The following is a 19,852-nucleotide window of genomic DNA, read 5'->3' on the forward strand; positions in this document are numbered from 1 at the left end:
CCATTTTCAAACCAAATTGTTTTGTTTTGGTTGGTTGCTGTTAGGACAATCACTCCGCAAAATTTCAATCTGTGTAAGATTTCAACCAAATGTCTTTTGCCTCCAAAACTGTATTTCCTTTATATCTGTCTAGAATTATTATTTCAGAATTATGTGACTGAGCAAATATAAACATTTCAAAATACTTCCAGTACTTTATGCATTTCTTTGTGTTCTTTCAGTCATCGCTGTACCATGGGACTCTAATGAGGAGATTTAAAGTAGTTTTTTTCCTACTGCCTATATTAGCCTTGTCTGTAATATGGAGATCAGTGGTCAGTTGCTGACCCTAAGCTATTGTGGGATTTTAAATTTCCTACAGACCATAAGATCAGCTCTGATGCCTCTCAGAGCATTCCATTTTTGGCCCAGTACTGCTCCTAATCTACATGCTGGTACTTAAAGGACAAAGTAGTTGGCAATATTTATGTGCCCCTGCATGGATGCTCATACTCCACTTATCTTTCTTTAACACCTTTTTCCCTCAGGCATTTTTATTGTTCTTAGATAATTTGTCTGATCTCCACTACCAGATATGTTGTAACATTTTACATCTAAATTCAACCAAAAAAATAAAAGCAGATTATTCTTACTGGCAAAGGTTGGTAAGATGTTATTTTTCTCTTTAGTACATAACTAATCCTGTATTGAACATTCAGACCAAATACGAAAAAGGGAAGAGAGCTGCTAGTCTGGCGATTGATATTTAAAGCTTATGTCCAGTCTGTTAACTAATCTTTATTTCAGCCAAGAAAGATAGACTGCACTTTAATTATCTTGATATTGATATCTTGGGCTATGCTTTTATTTGTTACAGCATGATATCTGTGAACCTGTCAATATTTCCAAATCTGCTTTTTGACAAATCGGAGCTTATTAAAAAAAAATGTTGCCTGTGTCTTCTCTGGAACTTTTAAAACTATTTGTATTCAACATTATAGTTTATCTCTAGTTGTACAGAGGAAACCTGAAAAACATATCTGCACCGCTATCTTTTAAAACAGAACAGACCACAAGTTCCAGGAGAGAGTGACAGAAGGAAAACTTGAAACTAGGTCTACTAAGAGAAAACATATGGCTCACTTTTATCACATATGATGGGTTAAAATCAGGTACTCTTGCTAAAGCACTGGTTGTACAGCTGGGGAAACCATATGCAGCAAAGAGTTTAGTTCACACTGATCCCTTTTAGTGTTTTGACTATAAATACATACGATATTTTTCTTGCAATGTAGCAATAAGAACTGCTACATCTCCCCTTTTTTAGTGCTTATTTTTGGAAAGATTTTTCACTAAGTGTTGGGTCAGTTGTTTCTGTTGCAGGTGACTAAATGTGATACCTAACACTAATAAAAAGATTTGTGAGGCTCACTTCAGTTACCCTTCTTCAGGATAAAAAGCTCTCTGATTATGAATACACGGAGTGAAGAGTACCACAGGTATTAGCAGTACCACAAAGACTGATGAGTTTGATCCAAACAAAGACTTAAAACATGTTTTGTCTACAGCGTTCTTCCATTGCTATCTGTGGCCTGAAAATGAATGAGACTGTGCTGGAAAACTGAAGAAAAGAAACAAAGAGATGCAAGGACAGCACTGGAGCAAAAAGCTAAAGAGCTGTTTGAAAGCAACGTGGAGACCAGCAATCAATGTTCTTGCAGAATAGAATTACAGAAGCCCAAGTCTTCTTGAGCAAGGGTTCCTATTCTTCTGGATTACTCCAAAATGGAGAAACACCAGCATTGTGAATACCACAAAAGAGCTTATTTCTGTTGTGAATAAACATTGCATTTTAAGATGCTTTAATAAACAGAACCTGCCAACTATCACTAGCACAAACATTAGTTTGACTTGTTTAACAACAGATGGTGATAAAATCCTTCTCACAATGTGGAGGGGAGGAAAAAGGTTTAAACTGAAATAAAAATCCTGGCATTTTGGTAGGTTTTCTGCCTTTTTAGATATATGTTCAAATATGCATTTCTGCATACTTAACAGTTTGTTAAATACGTGAAAAGCTCTTCGTGCTTTCCATGACCTGACAAGAAATGAATAGAGTTGTCCAGGAAATTTCCACAGTACTCTTGGTGCTATCCTTTTCTATGACAGCATATGGATGCAGAACAGTGCCATTCTCAGACTTTTACCTCTGCCTCAGCTATTGCATTCAGTTGTGAACAGAAAAAGAATTTCTTTGTCTAATTGCTTAAAATGTATTGAAAAAATTAATCAGGGAAAAAAACAAAATACATTAGCTTTTACACAGGCTAGATTTTATAAGATTAGATTAGATTTTATAAGGGCTAGCATGGCCCTTAGAATTATAAAAATAGTGCCAATTTTCCATTTTTATATCAGTGCAGCACATTAAAAATTATAAATAGCATCAACACAAGAATGTAACTATATTTTCAAAGATGCAACAATCTTTTTTATCATTCATACATGTGAATATACATTTTTCATGTTCATGATTTTCATCATAGAAGCCAGAAAATACAGCCAGTTCCAACAATGTCACAAATTGAAGTGTCATCACCATCATGAAAGTTCAAGCACAGAAACTTCTACTGTAGAGAAGTATATTCATCTATGTCCATGCTGTTTTAAAGCATCTCATAACTGTTGATGATGATTGCAGCAGCCTGTCAGTGACTGGCTTCAGCAAAAGCCATCTGGATAGGACATGGCACAATAATTTCCTCCATTTCAAAACATACTTGCAGCTGAGCTCTTCCTCTTTTCAAGACAAGAAAATAGTTGAATGCTTCTAACATAATATATTGTCAATGACCAATTTATTTATTCCAGACAGTATCTGAACATATTGCATACCACATAAGCTCCACAGTTTACATTTACCAACAGATGTTTTTCTTTCTGGAGCAGATGGTATATTGAGTATACTGTGATATAATTCACATTTGCATTATCAGTGATGAATGCTAATGCATTCCATAAATTGAGTTTTGTGGTTTGATATTTTTAATAACCGAACCATCTTTGTAAAAATCAGTTAGTTTGATAATACAATCAGGGAGGCAAATTTCTTCTCTCAGTTGCACAGAAAAGTAAGATTTTTCTTATACAGAGGTAAGATTTCTTAAAAAAACCCCACAAATAAAAAGAAAGTTGCAAGAGAGAATAACCATTTGTTATTATCCTTGTTTGGTCTGTGCATGCTTACTCTGGGTTTGGTGGCTAAATATTCAACTTCAAAGATGGAACTACTTTTGTAAGAATTCCTAATTTTCTAAGATATGAGCTAATTTTGAGTAATACATTCTCAGCAAGAAAACCAGATAAACTTACTTTATGGAGTCCTCACAGGCATTAATAAAGTGGAATAATTGCAAGTCGAACAATATCTTGCCAGATAATATTAGTAACTTCACTGTTCTTAGGCATGGTGGGTTTTTTTCAATTTAGTATTCTGCTAAATTTAAAAAAATCCAAATTGTTTTGAATTTTATTCTCAACATAAATTATTTTTCCCATTATTTTAGGATTCTGGAATCTAGAATGTCACTAAGAAGTATCTGGAATACCCTGTTAAGTAACTTCCTGAAAGGGATTGATCAAATAATATGTGCAGGTCCCAACAGTATTCTGTTTTTACAGTATCCAAGGTATCTCGGACTTACATAAATGAACTCTCTCTTTGGTTACTTTCTATGATTGCAGATTTTCCTTGAGTCAAACAGACTTCCTATTGTCAGATTACTTTTTCATCCCACATAGTCATTGCAAGCATAAAGCAGTTCTTTTACTGCCATAAACGAGCCCAGTCTCCTTTAAAGGCAATAACTTTTCATCAGTTTAAAATCAGCACAATGTAAGCTGAAACGGGTCTCCTGATCCAGAAGTCTAAAGTCCGGCTTGTGCTGGGTGAGAGCAAATATCTCTTAGAAATGTAAGTCAAACGTTGCCCAATACTGTGATGCTGTTAGGTATCTTATATTCAGGTTTACACAGTTTGCTTGGTTTTGTACAGAAATGACTAATATGTCATCAGTGTTATACAAATTGTGAAAAAAACCCCACAGATTAAAGAAAGGACACAGCAGTGAAAAGACCACTGGTTGGATGTGGCATGGCAATTCCTAAAAATAACTTTTTTACAATCAGAAATCCATACAACAGCAGGAATATGAATCACACATACAAAAAGCTAAGAATTTTAGGCTTAAAATTCTGTTCCCTTACAGAACCCGGTGGCATACTATGATTGATATATCAGCATAATTATTTGAGATTGCTGTCTCTTTCTGCTTTTAGATAAATTATCTGCAGTGAAATTCAACTAGTACTCAACATCATATGGCTGTTTGTGTGATCTTTTTGAAGAGCTAAAAAGGGAAAATGAACAGTTGTCCTATTGCAATAAAAATAACTGTCAATCCTATTTGTTGCTTTTAAAAAGAATTGCTGAGATTATAGATTCTGGAAGTTGGATACTTTTGAAGATATTATTCCCCTTTCCTAACAGCAAGAAATCGTTACTCGTAATAGTGGGCTTTCACAACTAGCCCATATGATGTTTTTCATACTGCAAGTCATTTGTTTTTCTTGAATTCTATTCATTCACAGTAATATACTTCAGCACTCAGGTGAGCCTCCATTATTGTTTTACAAATATTACAACCTTATCTTAAAATTTGTAACTCATAAGAGCTCATTATTACTAATTTTTGTTATTCTTTCCCATTTGTCTGTGGTTAATTTGTCCTACCTTGAAGTTTGTTTTTCAGGGATTTAGTCTGTACTCACCTTATTTGGCATGAAAAATGTTTGCTTCTAGGGGGATTTACTACACCTCATTGAGGTTCTTATTTTGATTTCTCAGGGACTGGAATAATTGTAATATTAAATTCCTCATTGATGGCTCTAATAATCTTCATACCTGTTCATCTCTCCCTCGCATTAGAATAATGTTTATTCTCTGTTCAGCCTTTCTCCTTTTTAAAAACCTGCAATTCTTGATTTGCTAGTAATTTTGTATGACCATTAAACTTCAGTTCAAATGTTTCTTGGAGGCATTTTTTGTGTGGTTTGCAAGCTTTAATGAAAAGTCATTTGTCATCCAGTGCAGATTGTCTTAGAAGCCATCTGTCACTAAATTTCATAGTGGAGGGTCCCACTGATCCACAGTTTCTTTCTCACTTGGGTGCTTTTGAAAACCTTTCCCTGTATACACACAGGTACCAGTGAGGCTTGCAGCACATTTTTTAAAATATTTACTATTACTTTAGTTTCATCTGACAGAAATTTGCTTAAAGATGTTCAATATCCCTGCTTCTGGTCATATGTAGCCAAAGGGAACCACTGGTGAATAGGCAAAGAAAGGGTTGTGAGTCCTTCAACAGGAAGGAGGAGAGCACTTGTTCTGTGATTTACAGTGGAGTTTTTCAGATATATGTCCTCTTCCCCTCATAAAGTCAGATCTAATGGGGGGCAAGAGGTGAGACCTAATGGGAGAAAAATATACATATTCCTTCTGTAATTATGATGTCTTGCCCAAAAAGATACTGATACTTGTGGTATTTGGCATCTTTTTTAGTGCTAGTATCATGAAGGATTCAAATTAAATCATCCATCATTTGTCAAGAGCCCTGCAACAGCTACAGCCCTGCAACTTGTCTGTAAGGGTTTCCAAAACAACCACCTCCCACTCACATAACGCCAACACAAAATATACTTTCTAGTAGACTTTAACACATTTAAAAGCATATTGTAAAAGGCCAAAAGGTAGAAAATTATGTCTCTGATACCTTAGTTTAAAACATAGAACCCAAATTCATATATCATAAAATAATTTAAAGCAGAACCAAAGGACTTCAGGATCACTGGAAGCAGTAGATCCTATCTATCCTCTCAACATTGTCTCTTTGATCTTTTGAGTGTCAGGGGAGTGCAAAAGCAAAATTTCTTAGCCACTGTATGTTGAAGTATGGGATTCATAGAGTACAGTTATGAAAGCCACAGGCCCAAATGGTCTTTCAACCCTTCCTTAGGCTACTAAAAATTGAACACTCTCAGACTTGTATCAGCAGCAATAATTTCCAACTGCAGAAACACTCCCACATAGTCACACAATTAAATAACCTCATCAAGCTCCATATTTGAAGTTATATGTACCCAGCTATGAAGACAATTTCAAATCATCTCTCTTTTAATGTTTAGAAATATACAAAGATTACTATTTTATTTTCAAAGTGCTGGGACAAGGTTTTTATTATTTACTCTTTTTTTCCCCCCAGTGTTGCAACCACCAACTTCTGGAATGTAAACTACATAACCCCAGCAGAAAAATCACTTATTCTTTAAAAATTGAGACCTTCCTTTCTATTTTCTATTATATCTTAATGGACAGCTTTCTGAGGAGAAAAAGACACTGAAGCTAACAGAAAACTTAGGATAATTTGGACATACTGTGTTCATGTATATAAACAAATACATGAAACAATGCTAGAAAAGATTTCTTTATTTAATAAAAATGTTTCTGAGTTGGTTTCAATGTAAATGTTGCTACCTTATAACTTCAAATTGTGGCAAAGGATCTGGGAAGTTTTGTCATTTCCAAAAATCCCTGTGAATTAGCATTTTGATTTTGGAGAGAATGAAACACAAAAAGAAATATACCGTGTAGCATTATTTTCCGCTGCACAGTCACAAAGGAACTAGAATCAAATGCCTTTAACAATAATAATAATAATAAAAAAAGTAGCTTGTTTTTTAAACAAGTGTGTTTACTTACGAAAACACAGCAAACTAGGAGCCTTTGTACTTACCCTACACTTGATCTTTCACCCCATGGTCAGTCACCAGCTGCAGTCAGTCATCAGCCAAGTGATATAACATTTCCCCAAGGCACGTGGGCTTGTGGGATATGTGGTTCGGTATCCCCCACCAATGCAACTCATATGGATTGTCTGTATTATCAATAGTATTTGAGAATGCTATTTGTTTGGAGGCATTAGCTGAAAAATAGTGTTAGATTTTATAGGTTGCCTATAATACACATTTATTGAAGAAGTCATTAAATACATATTTTTAATTAAGTATTCTGAAGGGGTCTGAACAGCATTCATGGAGCCTTTTCCAGTTATCATTTGACATTGTGTGAAGTGATACTTCTGATTGGCTTTAGCAGAGGATCTTAGGTTAGGGTGGCACAACATACAATTCCACTGTATTCCACGTAACCTTCAAACAAGGAAACGTTGTGGTTTAACCCCAGCCAGAGCCAAGCCCCACACGGCCACTCACTCATCTCCCCACCAGCAGGAGCAGGGAGAGAATCGGAAGGGTAAAAGCTGAAAAACTCCTGGTTTAAGATAAAGAGAGTTTAATAGGAAAGCAAAAGCCACACACACAGGCAAAGCAAAACACGGGGTTAATTTCATTGCTTCCCATGGGCAGAAAGGCATTCAACCATCTCCAGGAGAGCAGGGCCCCACCACATGTAATGGTGACTTGGGAACACAAACATTATCACTCCAAATGTCACCCCTTCCTCCTTCTTCCCCCCACTTTATATACTGAGCATGATGCCATATAATCTAGAATATCCTTTTTGTCAGTTGGGGTCACCTGTCTCACCTGTGTCTCCTCTCAACCTCCCATGCACCTGCAGCCTCCTCATCGATGTGGCAGCATGAAAAGGCCTCAGCTCTGTGTACACCCTGCTCAACAATAGCAAAACCTCCATATTATCAATGCTACGTTCAGCACAAATCCAAAACACAGCCCCATACCAGCCACTGTGAAGAAAATTTACTCCACCCCAGCCCAAACCAGCACATCATGCAAACCAAAAAATGCAAAGACCAGGGAGATGAGGGTCAAACAGAAGTTGACAAATAGTTTGTGAGGTTCATGTTTTTAATGTTTAATGTTTAGGCTGACATTCTAGCTGAAAATCTCTGTGATGTCAAATACAGGAAAGAAGAGTTGAAATGGTGGAGTGAAATGAAAATGTGGAATAAATTATAGATGTAGACTGATTTGGGAATCTAAATATCAAGAGCAGGCACTTTTAGAGCAATCCCCTTGTAGACACCTAAGCATGATGTGAGGTAAAACATGCACAATAAAATTATGGCAGAGATACAGTACACCTGAAGATACTTCATTTCCTCATTCAAAGATCCAAATTTTTAGTTAAAAAAAATGGACCAAATCCACAGTTAGAATTTGACAGACCTAATAACACAAATCATACAAAAGAAGCTTTAAACAAACATCAGACTATTCATCCTAAATAAATTAATCACTAAAAAGGGAACTCCAACCATGTCTGTCAACAGACCGTTTTTCCTAAGGAGCCTCATCAGCTAAACGAAGTTACATCTGATGCATCCTGATTAAAATAAAAGTCACTTAGTGCACCCACACAGCAGGGATAAGGACTGCTTGGTCCTCCTCTTAAGGAGGAAGGTTTTCAGAGCTCTGTGTCTTCATTTGTTTATGTGGTTTCAATTAACCTTTCAGACCCAGGACTTGATTATTTTAACTGCAGTTTCCAAAGAGAACTGTATAATAGAAAGAAATAGCTGTTCAAAAAGGAAAAGAATGCATTTCATATTAAGGAATAAAATGGTCTCACCTAAGAAAGCCAAACAATTCTGCCCATAAACTATAGAAAACACATTTCATTTAGGGATTATAAGGCATGCAGATCTTTGGGCTTGGTGGTTTTTTTTTAACATTCTGCAGCTTGTTTATATATGGTAGCAACAGTTCTCAGATTTCCAGTACTTTGCAGAAAGTCCATGTGGCTTCAGCTGTATTGAGTATTTAGGTTGCTTGGATTTGCAATTTTGTAAAGCTGTGTAGATAGAATTAGCTCTTCCTTCAGTATATTAGTCCTTTAGACATTAACTATATTACTACCCACCAATCTAAATATATCTCATTGCTTTTGCCTTAAGAGATTATTTGACAAATTATAAATTATCATAAACCATGAACAAAAAAAATAACGGTGGCTTTCTTTTTAACTTTTACATTTTTTCCCAGAGATACAGTTACTGAAAATTTTTAGAGAGTTAGTCTGTAGATGCCTATAAAACCAATGATCCTTCTCCACTCACTACTTGCCAAATTGTCTTGGCATAAAGCAGGGGAGGAGGGACAGACATTTTAAAAAACAGCCTCCAGGGACTTTATAACTGAATTAGTTTGATATGATTTGTTTCTGATTAACAAGTTACCAATAACCTATCACTTTATTTTCCCCTAGGTGCTTTAAAAATATAGTCTATTAATCATCCTAGCAATTTAGGAAATATTAAGTGCACTGATCTAAAGTTCTCTCTTCCTTTCCTCCTATTACAAATACTAGTTTGTTCTTGTTACAAGTGTTTGCCCTTTTTCAGGCCCTGAGGCCTCACCTGTCCTTCATGAGTTCAGAAGTATTGTTACCATTGACTCCAACAGTTCCACTACACTGTAGGGAGTTTTCACTAGCTGATGGATTCAGACATGCTCAGCTGATAAAGGTTTTATTTCCTTTAACCTGTTTCATCCCAGCTCTCCTATATGACTTTTATCTTTTTTTAATTACAGTCTCAGCTGACTAGCACCATCAAGAACCACTGAAATGATTACAGGGCTGAGACTGTTCAGAACTGAAAGACTAGATTTAATTGATGCAAGAAGCATCATGTTATGATTCAGAGTTAATTTACTAAAAATGGAGCTTCTGCTTTTCTGGTTCTGCCAGTCCATGCACGATGAGTTTGGCTGGTGCTATCAAGGATGATCCTGCATATGGTGCCTATAATACTGACTGGGGTACCAGCTTCTTCAATGAAGGTATTCATAACAGAAACTATCTTCTTCATAGTCAAACCAGGATGAAGATAGAAGAACTTTGTTCTTCTGCTTAACCCAACCCCTCATTTAACAGTTCCACAGTATTCTTCAATAGTTGATTCAGTGAGTAAGCTGTAAGATGTATTCTAACTAAAGCTCAGAAAAACTGAGGGAAATAAAAGAATAAAGGGATATGCTGTTTTCTTTCAATCTTGAAGGAGCCACCAGAAGTTGTGTTGGTATCTTCTCCTTTATAGGTGGCATAATTATAAGTCATGTATAGGCAGACAAGATGGAAGTTATTTATTTATGTGGAATTCAGAATGTTTCATATTTCCTCTGTGGCTTGAAGTATGAGAAAACAGCACAACTGGAATGCATAATTTCTGATGAATGTTGGCCAAATAGAAAGAATATTCAGACAAGGCTTTTGTTCTCTTGCACTAGGACTAAAAAAGGCCACTGGCACGTAAGTGTCAGCACCCTGATGCAAAACACAGAGAAGATACTTCACACTTCAGCACCATAATGCAGGAAGCAATGCCAGTGCTTTATAGTTAGAGCAATTTAGAAAGTAGCATTGTATTTTCTGCTCAGTTAGCAAAACTGCACTTAAATAGGATAGTTTGACACAGGCAAAAAGAAAATTCCTGCCATTATCACATTTTTCTACATCCCTGCCTGAGGTTTTAGAATAGTTTATGATGCAGTCTTCTAAAATGAGTAAACAAATTCAGTACATTTTTTCTAAGTATCAAATATTGTTTGAATATGGGAAGCCTTTACTGTAAGTAATAACTGTTGTGCATAGCCCTGTCACTGTCATTCTTTCCCCATCATTTCAAGAGGTGTAGTCAGCCTCAACTGAGAAAAAAAACTTTCAGACTTTTAAGAAAGAAAATTATTTGACCATTCTTGGTGTTTTTAATCACCTTTATTCTACAAATTACAATGACTGGTCAGTGAACAGCTTCATGTCCTAAAGCAGTAAATGTCCTTGTTCATCAAAGGATAACTGTATTACAAATTCTTCATTATCATTACAGTGACAAAAGCTACCTGGACATTTTCTGAAACCAAAATACCTTATAGGATTATTTTTATTTCACATCCCAGGTGAACTTCTGACTAAAAAGAGGGTATACCTTTCTAGAGTAGCCAATAGCCAATAGCTCAGTTAAACTTCCATTCCAATGCATATATATCTACTAATAAATAAATTTCCTGCTATCTAAATTGAGTACAGACAATGAAAAGCTTTCATCTTCGAGGGTCACCAGCCTGACAGTTGAAACAGTTGTTTTCATGCAGGTTATAATTCAAATTCCTGATTGAGGACCATCACACCACATAACCTCAATCATCTTTAGTCCACATCAGTACTCCAAATTTATAGTATTTTTCTGCACAATTGAAGCTCTAGTACTGAGTACTTTTCTTTTCAAAATCCCCTTCTGTGTAATGTTTTTTTAACTGTCACTGAATTATCAACTTCTTTACAGCCTTATGTAGAAAAATATTACAGCTGAAGCCTCAAGTTGCTGAGACTGCAAAGTAGGTCCTGCCTAGGTCATTAAGCCTTATATACAGTAGCAATCTTATATATGGATTCAGTAAAATACTTAAGAAATTCAGTTAACGACAAGCATACCTTTCAGTAATTTCTTGACTCAGCTCAAATGTTTTGAATTATTTAGGTATTGTCACAGCTGACTATTTAAAAAGCAAGTATTGTTCACAGGAATGTTAAATTCCTATTTAGAAGCAAAAATCTCACCAGTTTCAAATTTTCCCCCAAAACAAGCTCTATCTTATCACTTCCACATCGTAACTTCAAAACTAACACAGAAAAGACTGGAAAAGATTCTGAAAAGCTTGAGCTCTTCTAGGAACATCAGCATGTGCAAATGACTTCTAATATATTTAAATTTTTTAGTTGTCACAGAAACACATATTGTATTATATATCTAAATTACACTGAGATATGGGCAGAAAGACCATTGGCTGTCAATCGACAAATGTACTGTGGCAAATCATTTTAAGCATTCCTTTCCCATGGTTCAACATAATCCAAGCCAAGATGTGCAAAGATTTCTTCCTCACTTCCAGCTTTGAGAAAGATCCGCTGTGAAAAAAATTAAAAAGGAAGTCAATAAGGGTGTTAGACAGAAATTTCAACTGATGTTTTTTGCTGTTGAAAAGGAGTTAATTTTTGACAGCTCTACCCATTGTATTCTCTACAGAATACAGTCTTCATCAGTGTGCCAACCCTGAAATGTGAAAGCAAGTTAAAAAAGAATGTTAATGCTGCTTGACGTTTTCAGTTATAATGACTAGTTTAGAACTTTGTTTTGATTTAGTTTTTCAAGACTCCATGCACAACTATCAGGACTAGAACTCAAATCCAACCTTCATTTCCCTTCCATGAGAGTAAATAGATTGACCTTCTTCATAAAATCATTAATTTTTTTTTAAATTAATACAGTAATGTTCTCTATAAGTGCATTCAAGCTGATTTGATGGTTACACTAAATACGTATAGCCAAGCACTAAAAGCGTAATTTTTTTTTTTTACAAAGAACTCCTAATGAATGTTTTACAGGAAAACCTAGTTTTGGTTTTTTTGTATCTGTACTTCTGATAACACAGGATAGTATTTTTACACGGGAACAATCACAAGCCTACCTTCCCTACAATGACTGGTATAGTAAATCACACAGTCTTACGCATTCCTTTCATCACTAAAGTAAAATAATAATAAAAACATTGCTAAGATAGGTGAATATTAAAACACTGTAACCTCACAATTTAGAGGAGTTTGGAAGTAAGAAAGAATTCATTTCTATTGAAACAGAATACTTAATATTAAGTCTCAATCAGTGTTCAGCTCTGAACAATCTCAAACTCCAGCGTCATAAAAACTTCAGGGTTAAGCTTCATAACATTCTAGATTTGCTTTCTACTGTGAAAGAGTATATGCTGTCTAGAGAACCCACTAAAAAAACCTTTTGAGTCAGGAAAACCTCTGACTGCTGTAAAGTATAGGAACACATGTTCCAGCACCTCTGCTTTCTCTGCTGCCAAGCAGTGCCTCCAGGAGGGCTATGCTGTCCAGCATACCCATGGGAATGGGTCAGGAAAAGGAGTCAATAACTAGATCAGAGCAGGCCCATGGTATGGTGGAACAACTTCTGGCACCAGAGATTCACAACTGTGAACTGACAGATCAATGTTGTGTCTGCAATAGCAAAGATTGCTTATAAATCATAGACAAATGATATTCATTTTTCCTAGGAAGTTTTTCATATGTCAGATTCTGGAATAAAAGGAACCTACAAATAGCACTGACCATGGTAAAACTGATCCATTTTCCATATAGTAAAGAGCAGAAATAAAATAAAAGGAGAGAAGACATTGATAACTGCCAGTTGGATAACAGTACTGGGGATATTTTGTTCCTCAAATATCTCCTAGGGAGGACAAGATTTTAGGGATTTTTTTCTTTCTCTTTTGTTACTACTAAGAACAAGAGGACAATCATACAGCTACAGTACTGAAAAAAAAAAAAGTAAAACAACAAAAAAAATCTTACACTCATAGATAGATGATATAGACACTCTTTAATAAAAGTCCTCATATCTGTGGGACCCCATTTCTTTTGTTCTGTCCCTTTATGTTTTCCTCCAAGCTAAACTCATTTCATTTGCTTGACAGGGAAAATTTTTAATACAAAGAATCTGATGCTCAATACCATTCTCAGTAGCTACAAGCCATGTTTCTAAGTGAATCTCTAGCTGATATCTGCAAACTGCTTTAGTGATGTGTTATTAACGTTAATCAAAACCTATGATTTTCCTTCTATGTCAATCTATGCAGAGCTTATACAGTGTTTGCAAATACGATTATTGCGTTCACTACTGTTCTTTCTTGATTTTTCTTTTCTTTTTGCTCAAGAAAAGTAATGAACTGCTTGTCTAGTTGTGACTCTTTTTCATCTTCTTACTAATATTCTGCAGATCCAAAACATGCCCCATCAACATCAATCAAATTTACAAAAAACAATGCTCTGGAGAAGCTGGTATCACTCTTATCCCATTTAATCAATTCTGTTATTTCAATGGATGTAAATATTACATTTGTGGTTGCAAACATGACCATTAACTACACCTAATGTAGAACAGCTGCCATCTAAATGTTTTCTTACATTAATTTGCTACCTCTTATTTTTCATTTTGGCATTAATGATCAATAATACTTTCGATGAAAGGGAAGCAGAGAGTGAGACACAGAAGACACCACTTTATGATGTACTAACTCTCATGGCCAAAGTTCAAACAGCTATTATACTGCTATTGTCACTTGGTTTCGTATGTCATTTTAATATGATGAAGCCAACAAAACTAAACCATTACTTAATAAAGTAGAATTCTAGTTTTAGTTATATAAATCAGCAATGGCCAACAGCACAGCCCTCTTGAAAAGCGCACATTTAACTGGATTCCAAGTAGACTGATATCCTACTGTTTATTACCAAATGACTTGGTAATAACAGTATGTTGCAAATGCCAAACTAAGTAATCTATTTTACTTGAATAATACTATAAATATCTTCCAGCCTGTCACTGTAGCATTTCATTACTATTTGTCCCACCTTGAGATGAACTTAAAAAATTTGTTTGAATACAAATACCTCAAAATAAAAGCTAGTACTGTACAGTATCCTTGATGAAATGGGATTTGATGGTTCTGAACGAGCAGAATCTGCTGAAGAGTGAAGTACTCCAGGTTGGTATGTACAATGTGTGCAGATGTGCAATCCATTGTTCTGAAGATGAGATATGTGGTGGAAATTTGATGAAGTTCTTTCTCTAAATCCTTATAATCCTTGGTATTAGCTGAGAAACAATAATTAAGTATGAAGTTTCCTAACTGATTACTGACAAAGTTCTGCTTTATACACTATTTGAACATTTGTTCTTGAATAAGTCATAGCCAAATTGTGCCCTTTTAAAGACAAATAATTTCTTTTCATACCCCATTTTTCCTACTCTTTTCTTAGTTCTGATTTTTACTAGCTTTACAGCTGTAATTCAGAAAGAATGCAGTCATACTTTAGTGGATTTCATTATCCTCTGGAAAACTATGACATTGTGTAGGAGTCACACCCCCTCCTTTTGCAAAAGACCCTGAAGGGCCATAATCATTAAGGACTGTCTGGACTCCTTCTGACATACTATTACATCAAATAAATTGGGGGAGGGAGGTGGGGAGGGCACGAAGAATATTGCCAACAGTATCTTGTTAACAATTTACAAAAACCTTTGATACAACTTTGCTTCTAGACAAGCATCTGGGATGTCATTAACATACACATTTATTCTAACATTTTCTTTGTTTCCAGGATTATGTTGCATACTTTAAAATGGCAAATTCTTACACAGGGTGTTTAGGGATGTCATAATTTAATTTTTTTGCCTTCTCTTACTGATTTTCATGTTGTTTCACATGTGACACCTATTCACATCAGTTTAATTACCTTAATATTTCCTCTTCTTTTTAAAATCATTAAAATGAAGATATAATGGCAATGTGATCATATTTAACTTTGTAGTTCTTCCAGTACACCGAATGACAAATACCAAGCAGTCTAAACCCCCATTACTTTACACGTCTGAAATTATTACAGAGGCTGTAAGCACGACAATGATAAATGAGCAACAGAAAAGAAGAGGACAGACTGTCATTTGTAAGCTTGGAACTTAACTGTTCATTGTGCTTGGACAGAGTCCATTCTAAAAATAAGTTTTGTGGATAAAGTCAGTTGTAGATGAGTGATGATAATTACAGGACTTACTTAATCAGCCATGGTAAAAAATACTACAATGCACCTTAAATTTCTTACACATGTATTTGTCACTTTAGTGACATATTCACCAGTCATCACTTACGCCAAGTCAATTGAAGATTTTTAATTAAAGGTAATTGGGACTAATGAAGAGATGCTGCTGCTTAGATTCCTTGCAATAGCTTACAAGATGTGAAAGCCCTTCTTTAGATATGAAAGGCCATGGCATTCAGTGAAGCAGTGCACCATAACACCAGACCCACAATTGATAGAATATACTGTGATGGCTTATTAGATTGAAAGTACCATGATGGTTTATTGGATTAATAGTACAAAGCTATTAAATTGCCCACACTCCCTTTTTCTCTAATCCCACTCACCCAAATAGCATTTGTATCCTTGAAAAAATATCTGTTAATTAAATTAATAAAATGAGTTTACAGCAAGAATTGTGAAGGCAGAAACATAAGTAATCCATGAAAAAACAAGTATTTTCCATACGATTAGCAATGGGAATGTTCCTCTATGTTTACCTGATCCGAGTGTTATCCTCTCTGGTCTCTGTCCCTGGGCCATTTTCGCTATAACAAGTGTTGATACACCACCACAGCACACAGGTCACATCAGTACTGCAGAAACTTTTAGGAAGCTGCTATGTTTACTAAATCAACCTTTCATAATGTATACCTTGCAATGTAGGTATGTGTTTCATTATTTTGTGACTTTCAGTTTATATTGACCTAAACTCCTGCATAACATGCCAAAAGTATTCAACTCTTGAGACTGTCTGATCATTGCATCAAAAATGTCTGCATAATCACACGTCCACAAAACAATACACTGAAGTCTTTTTGTTGTAACATTTCCTGCAATCCTTAAATTGACTGCAGCTATCTTCTGTACTCAATGGTCACATTTAATTGAGTCCAGTGCAAGATTCTGACAATAAATGGGTAGTGCATTAAATTAATTCTCATCTGTGAAAATGTTAGAAATAACCATATACAGAAATAAAACCAATGAGTTAGAATAGGTGCAAACAACCACCACTTTTCTGGGAGAATTTCTATGAATGCTATAACAACCATCGTTGAAATTTTTCTAAACAAGTAGCTGTAGTACATAAAATTGTTTCATAATATATGGTTATTAAATGTAATATGTGACAATAGCCCTAAGCAACTTCTTCTAACCCACAAAATACTGAGGCGAAACTAAATAAATAGACATTTGAAAGCTTAAAGTAGTCACATTTTCATTTATTGTATGATCAAATTTGCAAGGAAAATTGAAAATTTGGGGCTTGTACTACGAAATTCTTTAAAAACAGAAAAGTGAGCTGCCTGAAAGGTAAGAAAAGAAAGAAAGAACAAAGAGATCAGAAAGAAAAAAAATACGTTGTTACATCAACTGTTCAAATTTTGAAAAGCTAAAAGTGTGCAGGCACCCACCAATGGTTTATACCTATACAATTTTAGTTGCTTCCTATTTTTGAGTGTTAAAAGTTCCTGTGACTGACAGTACACAAATTCAGTGAGGAGAAAAGTAAGGTCTCAGTGCAAAATTAAAGATATCCCAATGCTATAGGCTTTTTCATTTGACTATTTTGAGCTGCCTGAATTTCTGGTGAACCTTAGCAAACAAGCCTTATGATATCATGCAAATTCACTGCTGCTTTCCACCTGGGAAGACTGTTCTGCCTCACTAGCCTGAATATCTCCATTAGCTCACAATCAAAACACTGAGGTCACAAAAAAAGTCAACCTCTGGCAAGGAAAGCATAGTTTTCAAACAAAAACTGGAGTTCCACGGCCAACCACGGAATGCACTGAATGCAGATGTCTAGGAATCCTTGGATGTGACAAGTACAAGGACCATTGTCAAAGCAACTGAGTCAGGAAAGCCCAAGAGAAGACAATACAGACAGGGGAACATATGTTCTGTTTCAGAAATCTTACATCTTCTCTCAGAAAGGTCAATCATAAGAGAAGCAATCAGATTATGCAGACTGATGGATGAAAAATTACCCAAATTCACTCCATGGCACAACTAATTGAAGATTCTATTTATTGACAATTAAGTTATTACAAGCTCTAAAATAAACACTTTGAGTTGTATATATCCTTGATGCCCACCAAATTCAATTAGGTCTATCTTGGACTCATACATATGGATATGCTAGTAATGTTTGCTAAAAATAAGTAAAAAAAAAAAAAAGGAGAGAGGACAAAATGGAGAATGGCAGTAACAGCTAGAAAAAAACTAAAACCAAACCAGCATGGAGGAGTTACTGAATGATTAACTTGACATGACCTTCTAATGGTGCCTCCTATGCTAACACTTCTTACAATACTGAATATGCTGATGAGCTTCTGCAGTTCAGCACTTTCACATGGAGAATGAATGCAGCATATATGACAAGACAGGGAGGGAAAGCTGAAGAAAATACAGTGAAGAGAAATTTTCAGTGGAATTTTAGTTCAGAGATTTCTGAATTGATTTTTTTTTTCAGGTAGATGTAAATTCAGACTCAAATCTCTAATATAATGAGTCAGAATATTTTAGAGAAAATTTACAGAACCACACAAATTTACTCCAACCACCAGCCAACCAAAAAGCAAAAAAGGAAGGGCACCTAGAATAGAAAGCAGTGAAAAGAGAAGGTGGGGGAAAAGCAGTAGCCTAGACAAATTTATCTGGGTCTTAATAAAGACCTGCAGCAGATTGAGTGAAAAGCATTAAACTGTTTTTTAGCTTTTGTTTAGCCTGAAAAGTGATGCAGCAAAAAGAACAGCTACAAGGGAGGGTGAAGAAGAATGTTGCAAACTTAAAGTGTTTCAATCACTTCCTGTTCAAAAATTGTTTATTTGCAAAATATTCCCACCTTCCTCGTTATCAAATGAAATCACTTTCTGGAGTAATTTCTTGCAGAAAGATCTTATGGATTAACTGGTGCAGCTACTAGCTCTAAACAGTATAAGCCACAAGGTCTGAAGAAACCTGTGAGAAAAACGCATAACTCCCCATAACAGTAGTGAGGAACTGATTTCAAAGAAAAGTAGCATCTTTCCGAGATCATTTTTATGTCATTTTGTCTATATTTGAGTTTACTAACCTAAAGACAAGCATCATTACTTGGTTAGTATGATTCATAATAATACAAGAGGTGTGAGTGAAAGGCTAGCCTCTGCCACACATATTTCTTTAAAATCTTCCCTAAACACCTAGCTCCATGCTATTTTCTATGCTTACCATGTAGAACTTCAGTCACTAAGCATCACCCTAAATAGGAGTGGGCTGTGATTTATATGCTGCATGTCAAAAAGGAATATGCACGGTAATACACAGAGATTTTTACTAAAATAACTAAGAGGAGCCCCGTGCTGCCATCAAGACTTAAAAATTACCAACATTAGTAACAGAATTTGGTGACATCAATGTTAAGCCACAGAGACCATGTATCTCTTTCTTTTCAACAGATGGATTTGCACCTCCATCCATCTATAAATGGGTGCAGCCCATGCACCAGGATTTCCATCTGTCATTCAGGTCTGTCATGCTGTGCCTTACAGCCTACATTCAACATTGCAACCAGCTCCATTCCTTCTTTATTGACTTGTAATGACCAAGATTGAAAATATGTTTTGCAAACACTGATCAGGAAGCCATCTACTTTCTCCTCCTCCTCCTCCTCTATGCTGCTGTTAACTTCACAAGAATGAATGTTGTACATCTTTGGTGGAAAACATAAATCTGCCTCTGAGCTTCAGTGTATCAAATAGCTTTGCAATTTTATACCCATTACAGAACCAGAATTTTGTAAAGCAGCTGTAGAGAAAGCCTTATGGAAGACCCATAAATTCCTGCAGTGCACTGAGTGATACGAGGTTGAGTGCCTTCAATCTCCAATGAAAGTGTGGGAATACAACATAACACCAATCCATAAAATAGTGGCTACTTCTCTGAAATCTCTAGCTGAACTCATTAGGGTCGACAAAGTGATAACAAGAATCACTGTAATCAGTAACTTTCACAGTGAGCAAAAATTGTTTTATGGAGAAGGAGGGGAAGGAAGTGAGGTGATAAAAAAGGCTAATTAAAGCAATTTCCAGATAATTATATAAGACCTTTCAAATAACTGTATTCAGT

General features: G+C 35.5%; 1 protein-coding gene across 2 annotated transcripts in view; it reads right to left on the bottom strand.

The window, feature by feature from the left end:
* Positions 1–10,819: 10,819 nt before the first annotated feature.
* The window catches only part of DNTT (DNA nucleotidylexotransferase), an 86,082-nt gene continuing 77,049 nt past the window's right edge, over positions 10,820–19,852 (bottom strand). For both annotated transcript variants that reach the window (XM_017803964.1, XM_017803963.1), the window contains one exon: positions 10,820–11,983. In XM_017803964.1, the coding sequence (XP_017659453.1) occupies positions 11,897–11,983 (87 nt within the window). In that variant the 3' untranslated portion in view covers positions 10,820–11,896. The remainder of the gene's footprint in view (positions 11,984–19,852) is intronic.

The sequence above is a fragment of the Lepidothrix coronata genome, unplaced genomic scaffold, assembly GCF_001604755.1.
Source record: "Lepidothrix coronata isolate B3197 unplaced genomic scaffold, Lepidothrix_coronata-1.0 Scaffold8, whole genome shotgun sequence".
In the NCBI taxonomy this organism is placed as follows: domain Eukaryota; kingdom Metazoa; phylum Chordata; class Aves; order Passeriformes; family Pipridae; genus Lepidothrix; species Lepidothrix coronata.